Source organism: Rhinolophus sinicus, chromosome 17 (assembly GCF_057876585.1).
Source record: "Rhinolophus sinicus isolate RSI-liver-muscle chromosome 17, RSI-T2T, whole genome shotgun sequence".
NCBI classification, from domain to species: domain Eukaryota; kingdom Metazoa; phylum Chordata; class Mammalia; order Chiroptera; family Rhinolophidae; genus Rhinolophus; species Rhinolophus sinicus.
This window is the reverse complement of record NC_142517.1, coordinates 113414273-113421349: the sequence shown is the minus strand read 5'-3', so window position 1 is coordinate 113421349 and position 7077 is coordinate 113414273. Positions and strand designations below refer to the sequence as shown.

General features: G+C 42.8%; 1 protein-coding gene across 4 annotated transcripts in view; it reads left to right on the top strand.

Annotated features, from left to right (window-relative positions):
• Positions 1-382: 382 nt before the first annotated feature.
• The window catches only part of SAP130 (Sin3A associated protein 130), a 93034-nt gene continuing 86339 nt past the window's right edge, over positions 383-7077 (top strand). The window contains exons 1-2 of one of the 4 annotated variants that reach the window (XM_019718004.3): positions 383-542; positions 2136-2253. In XM_019718004.3, the coding sequence (XP_019573563.1) occupies positions 2142-2253 (112 nt within the window). In that variant the 5' untranslated portion in view covers positions 383-542; positions 2136-2141. Of the gene's footprint in view, positions 543-1154; positions 1353-2135; positions 2254-7077 lie in introns of those variants that run through there. The other 3 variants (XM_019718005.3, XM_074334741.2, XM_074334751.2) reach the window with 3 other exon arrangements.

Sequence of the window (7077 nt, the reverse complement as noted above, 5' to 3'; positions counted from 1 at the left end):
AGCGCGGGGAAGCGAGCCTAGTCAGGAAAACCCTCGACCGGCCCTGCGATGACCTCTTCCCCCGCTGCAACCAGCCTTCTCCATTACCCTGTTCCCGCGCCGCACTTCCCTCGCGGCCTGCTGAGGTAAAGGGGCGGGATCTATTATCTTTACACTAAGCAAAGAGAAAAGCCAGACAACTCTAGACAGCAAAAGGCGGGTGTTGTCTCCGGGAGCCCCGCCCAGGCCTGCCCTCCTGGCGCCAGGACTACATTTCCCTGAGGCCTCCGCGACTCCGGGGGGCAGGCCCGTCCGCTCTCCCGCTCAGACTGAGCGGTGACTGGCTTTCCTCGGTGAGGGAGGGGCCTGCTCCAGCCAATAGGTGAGGGGCTCGTTACGGCGGCGGAAGCAGCGGCCCTGGGCTGAGGGGTGGGGGGCAGAGTGCTCGCGCCCCGGCGGCGGCGGCGGCGGCGGGTCCGGAGCCGAGGACGTCGGCCCCACAGGCGGAGAGCGCACGGCAGCGAGCTCGAGGGGGCGCGGTGGCCACTCGGCGCAGCACCCAGGTAATGGCGGGACGGGCGCCCGGGAGGGGAGGGGAGGAGATGAGGGGGCGGGGCGGCAGAGCCGGGCTGCAGCGTCCGTCCCGCTGCGCGTCCCCGGGGAAGGGCAGCGGTGCCGCGTCTCCGGCGGCTCAGACCTAGGCTTTGTGGCAAGCTGGGCATGGCGGTTGGGCCAGTGGTAGGGGCCGGGTGTCCTACGGCAAGGAAAGAAGAGGCGTCGGGCTGACTCGGGCTTGGGGGCGTGGCGGGCGTGGGCCTTGGCTGGGAAGCAAAGCGGCCGGGGAGCGCGGGCGGGCACCCCGAGAGTTTGGCTCCTACAGGAGTTTAAAGTGACTCTCCACATCCGGGCCCTGCGCCCGCCGCTTTTAGACCCCGACCGAGGCGGGGCCTTCCAGCTCTCCGCCCCCCTCGCAGGGAGAGCTGCTCTTTCTCTGCTATTGGCTCCATCTCGAGGAGTTTGGGCTACGCGGACAAGGCTCGTGCCTGATTGGCTGGCAGTCGGCGGGAGGGTGGGGCGGGATCAGAGCGCGCAGGCCGCGGCGGATTGGTGCCGGCCCTCGAGTGACGCGCCCTTCCTGGGGCCAATGGGCGGGCGGGGGAGGTAGGGGCAGGTTCGGGGGAAGAGGACTGGAACAGAACCGCGGCGGGGTGAGAGGGGCCGAGGGGCTGGACAGCGGCGGGCCCGAAACGCGCTCCGCACGAGTCCTCTCCACGACCCCGGAATCTAGCGCTACCACCGAGATGGGCCCTACACGGCACCCCCAACCCGGCGAGATGGAAGCGGGAGGGGCGGGCGGCGGGCGGCGGCTGCAGGTAAAGGCACACTGCTTGTCCTGGGGCTCCCCGGAACGCCTGTCCCCGGACCCCAGACGGAGTTTCATACCCGCAGTGTCTGGAAACCTGTGTTCTGCGATCTCAGCTGGGGTGGGTGGGGGTGGGGTTGCGGGCGAATCGGGGATATCGGCGTAGCCTTGCTCCTGAGGGAAAAGTGGGCGGTCGATTTTAGAGAAGGCAGTGAAGATCTTGGGTCCCTCTGGCTCACTGGGGGGGGGGGGGCTGTGAAAAATGGGGGGAAGGGAAATAGGTAAGGGGAGGCCTATGCAAGAAAAAGCATTTGAGAATTCTTGGATCAGGTCTTAATGTAAGGTTTCTGATTCTTAGGACAGGACGTCTCTTCTCCGATGCCTCCTATGACTTACTGATGACAATGTTCACCTTGGTGTGAGGGTTAAGTCTTTCAAAGGGACATGACATTTGCCATAAAACTTTACACAGACACATACGTGTTGTGTTGATGTATTGTGGCTGTTGTGCAGGATTTTTGTGGCAATCCACAAGTATTTATGGAGGGTCATAGTATCCCCCCACACCATGTTAACTGTTAACGATTTTACTATTAATTGAACCTATGTCCATCAAAAACAAAGAATTTAGATCATTTCTGAACTGTATATTGATCACAAGTAATTGTTTTAGATAAATGATGCCGCATTTGCTTTTCTGAGGGAAGATACAGGTACTAAAGATGCTTTAATTTCTCATTATAGGTTTTAATCTCAGAATCCAGTAATAACCATATGACTGTATGCTCTGCAGGTGGAAATGAGTTCTCAACAGTTTCCTCGGTTAGGCACTCCTTCCACTGGGCTAAGCCAAGCTCCTTCACAGATTGCAAACAGTGGTGCTGCAGGCTTGATAAACCCAGCAGCTACAGGTGAGATATGTGACATTCTTCTATATTGCTTTCCACTTTAAAAAATACTCAGTTTTCTAATTTAAAAATTAGCAAATTCCTTCTGGGGTTTTAGTAAATACTAATAGGTTATCAAATTTAGAGAAAAGACATATTGCAATTTTAATTTAAACAAGGCTTTTTCATTCCTGTTCTAATCACTTCATTTACATGTACTAGAATATACATGAAAATTACAGTAAGCATGCCGGCAAGAGCTATTTTTTAAATATATTAATGTCTTCTCAGTTAGTTGAGGCCCAGAGGTATGATAATCAATGCCATGAGCGAACCCAAAGGTGCGTAAGGCATAGGTCTTGCCTTCTTTACTATCTAGGAAAAGAGGCTAAAAACAGTATATATACACGTATGTACAGCTTGATTTTTAGTTGTAGACCCTTGGAGTGCAGCAGATCAGTGGTGCTCAGTGGCATATGATTGATTTTGCCTCCCAGGGAATATTTGGCAATGTCTGAATACATTTCTGGTGGTCACAACTAGGAGGTGCTATTGGCATCTGATATTTAGAGGCTGGGGATGCTGCTGAGCATCCTACAATGTGCAAGCTGAAGAACTCCAAATAGTCTCTTTCTCTATATATAGCCAGTAAAAAGATGGCCCTGCAACCCCCTGCAGTGAAGGCCAGGAGCTTCTCTGTCTCATGCACCTTTGTATGTATTATGCTTGCTATATAGTGTAATGCACAAAGTAGTAGTTAACTAGTTCTTGTAAAGCCACTTAAGTTCCTTACTCCTTAAATATTTTTACACTGTTTTGTCTTTGGTATACGTTCACAGCAGAATAATTTAAAAGCATAGCTAAAGAGAATATTTTTGAATATCTGTTCTTTGCAAAGAATAAACTTGCCCATTTAAAAAGGTGTCAGCCATCAATAATTGCCCTCAAATTTTGTTGAAAAGGAAATCATTGACTTAGACCAAAATTGTGTATAATTTTACTTCTGAATAGTGTGTTTTTTCATCAGTGGCTCAAAAAAAAAAAGAAAAATTTTCTGTAAGCAGTTAGATGTTTTTTATACTTCCTATTGCTCTTATAAGAAGTCACTTGGGATCCTAAGCATGTGAGGATTTCAGGTATATGTTCAAAGTTCAGAAGAATAGGTTACAATCACTTCTCTTAACTGCTGCTTCAAGATTCTTTTCTGGTAAAAATAAACTGAAATTGAGAACTTCAGATGTCTGGAAAGAAATGATAAATGGTTCCAAAAAGAACTTCACGGGAGGTGGTGAGAACATTATATCTTAATGAAATTGTCAAAAATCAAAGTCTTCCTGGACAGATAAGTTGGGGGGAAGTTATGAAATTGTCCATTTCCCTTAAAAACTTAATTAGGGGAAATCTGTTTGGACACTGGGGAAAGTTAAAAATAAATTGATAATGGAAAGACAGAAGTAAAACTATCTTTATTCACAAACAACAAGATCACGTATGCAGAAAATATTAAAGAATGTAAAAAGCTGTTAGAATTAATAAATGAAATTAATGGTTGCAGGATAAAAGTTTATAAAAAAATCAATTCTATTTCTAAATACTAGCAATGAACAGTGAAATTTTTAAAGTGTTTACAATGGCATAAAAAAACCCCAGAAGATTTAGGGACAAATTAACAAAATACGTATACGACTTGGAGTTAGAAAACTATGAAACATTGCTGAGAGAAATTAAAGACCTAGATAAAAGGAAAGATCTGTCATGTTCATAGATTGGAAAAATCCAGTATTTTTAAGATACTAGTTCTACCAAAGGGATCTATCATACAGATTCAGAGAAATCCTAATCAAAATCCTATCAGGCTCTTTTGTAAAAATTAACAGCCCGAATCTAAGATTTATATGGAAACCTAAGGACCTAGAATATCAAAATAATTTTGATCAAAAAAAGAAAGTTGGAGGACTCTGCTATAAAGCTATGCTAATCAAGATAGTAATTTTGGCATAAAGATAGAAATATAGATCATTGGAACAAAGTGGGAAATCCAGAAATAGACCCACACGTAATGGTCAATTGATTTTTGACAAAAGTACATGGGTAATTCAACAGGGAAATGATAGTCTGTTCAACAATATAGTGCTAGAACACCAGAATATCCATATGGAAAAAAATTAACCTTGACCTTTACCTTCACCATACACAAAAACTGAAATGTATTATTATAGACCTAATGTAAAACTTAAAACTTCTAAAAGAAAACATTGGAGAAGCTGTTTGTGACCTTGGGTAGGCAAAAATTGCTCAAGTTACAAAAAACACTATAAAAGAAACAACTGATACATTCATTGTACATCATTAAAATTAAAAATGACTGCTTTTCAAAAGACGCCGTTAGAAAAACAAAAAGGCAAGCCATAGACTGAGAGAAGACATTTACGATCAATATATCCTCAAAGTACTTGACATCCTGAGTATATAAAGAACTCTTGTAACTCAATAGTAAAAAGATATAAACAGGCTGATTTCTTTTATTGGGGAAAATATTTGACTAGACACTTCACCAGACCCTATTTAAATGCCAAATAGCACTTAAAATATACTCAACAGTATTAATCCTCAGGGCAGTGCAAATTAAAACCACAGTGAGAAGGACTAAAATTAAGACCAACAATGCCAAGTTTTGATGTGTCTGTGGAGCAAGTAGAACTCATACATTGTTGGCAAATATGGGGAAAAGTTTGGCAGTACATTATAAAACATGAATTTTCCATACAACCCAGCAATCCCATTCCTAGGTATTGACTCCAAGATAAATGAAAATGTATGTCGTACATACAAAGATTTACACTTCAGTATTCATAGAAGCATTGTTTATAATAACCCCAAACTGAAGAACACCCCTATTTTATTAACTAGAGACTAGATAAGCAAAGTTTGATTTATGCATACAATGGAATACTGTTCAGCAATAAAAAGGAACAAACTTACCAGTATACACAACAACATGGATGAACCTCAGCAACGTTATGCTAAGAGAAGAGCCAGACACAAAGGACCACATATTGTATGATTCTGTTTATATGAAATTCCAGAAAAGACAAAGCTGTGGTGATAGAAAGCAGATCAATGGTTTGTAAGGAGTAGGTGTGGGAGGAAGGGAATTTGCTGCAAAGGGGGCAAGAATGAACGTTTAGAGGAATGGAAAATGTTCTGTATCATGCTTGTGGTGTGGTTCTAGTACTGTGTACTTCTGTGAAAGTTTAACCGATTGCACAAGGAATTCGTGGAGTTTATGTGTAAGTTGTACCTCAGTAAATCTGGTTAAAAATGGACAAAAAACAGGAACATACACTTCACAAAGGTAGATACATATGAAAGTGGCCTATGAGCACATAAAAAGGAGTTGAGCATTACTAGTTATCATGGAAGTGCTACTGAAAACCACAGTGAGGTGGCCGCTTGTACACCCACTAGAATGTGTGTGTGTCAAGAATTGCTGAGGATGAGGAGCAACTGGAACTCTGATACACTGCTGCTGGGGACATAATGTGATACCACTACTTTGGAAGGTATAATACTTGGAGTTTCATATGAAGTTAAATATTTACTCACCATTTGACCCAGCTATCCTCCTAGGTTATTGGTGATAAAGTTTGTTCATATATGTATATGTGTGTATATCTGTATATATATATGTATGTATCTATATACATCTACATCTACGTATAGATATATGTATAGATACATACATGTATTTTTGTGTGTGTGTGTAAAATTGAAAACTCTACCTCTTAGAGTAGCCATTTTATTGTATGTAAATTATACATCAATAACGTGGTTTTAAAAATCAAACTTGTAGGGGTGGCTGGTTAGCTCAGTTGGTTAGAGCACGGTGTTCTTAACAACAAAGTTGCTGGTTTGATCCCCACTTGGGCCACTGTGAGCGGCGCCCTCTACAACTAGATTGAAACAACTACTCGACTTGGAGCTGATGGGTCCCAGAAAAACACACTTAACTAAATAAAAGTTTAAAAAAAAAAATCAAACTTTAAAATATCTGACCTGGGAGCAAAGTCAATATATAGCAAAATATTAAATATGCGTCCGTCTTTTCACTCAGCACTTTTAGAAATTTTTTTCCTGAGGAGATCGTTGAACAAGGACTCAATATAAGTACATACAGATATTCATCCCAGAGTTTTTGTTAATAGCAAAAATTGGAAACAACCCCAAAGCCCATCAATGACATAATGGTTTAAAAAGCTGTCATAGGTCTATGCAGTGGAATTCCGTTTAACATTTTAAAAATGATGCAGTGTGTATTCTATATTACTCAGCAGTTCCACTTCTGGAGATATATCAAATAGAAATTGGACATACTATGTAGGTGTGATCAAACAATACCGGTGAATGTTTAAATAAGAAAATTTGTTACAGTAAAAGACACATTGCCATTAAGCCCCCTCAAAATACTCTTCATCGCTTCGACAGCTCAATGGAAGACACTCATGGAAGAGAACTTCAGAACTGCTTCAGAAAGGGGTAAGAACGCTGGGATAAGTGTATTCAAAGCAAGGGGAAGTATTTTGAGGGGGATTAATGGAAATGTCACTTTTACTGTTATTTTTGTTTTAAATATTCACCACATTGTTTGATCACACCTCGTATGTTCACCAAAAGACGTGCAAAAAAATTACTGGCACTTCTATGTCTAATAGCAAAAAAACAGAAAACTGGGCAAATGCCTATTAACAGTAAAGTAGATAATTTGGTTTATTCACGCAATGGCATACTGAGAATGAAAGATCCATAGCTATGTGCAGTAACATGGATGAATCTCATACCTATAAGTGA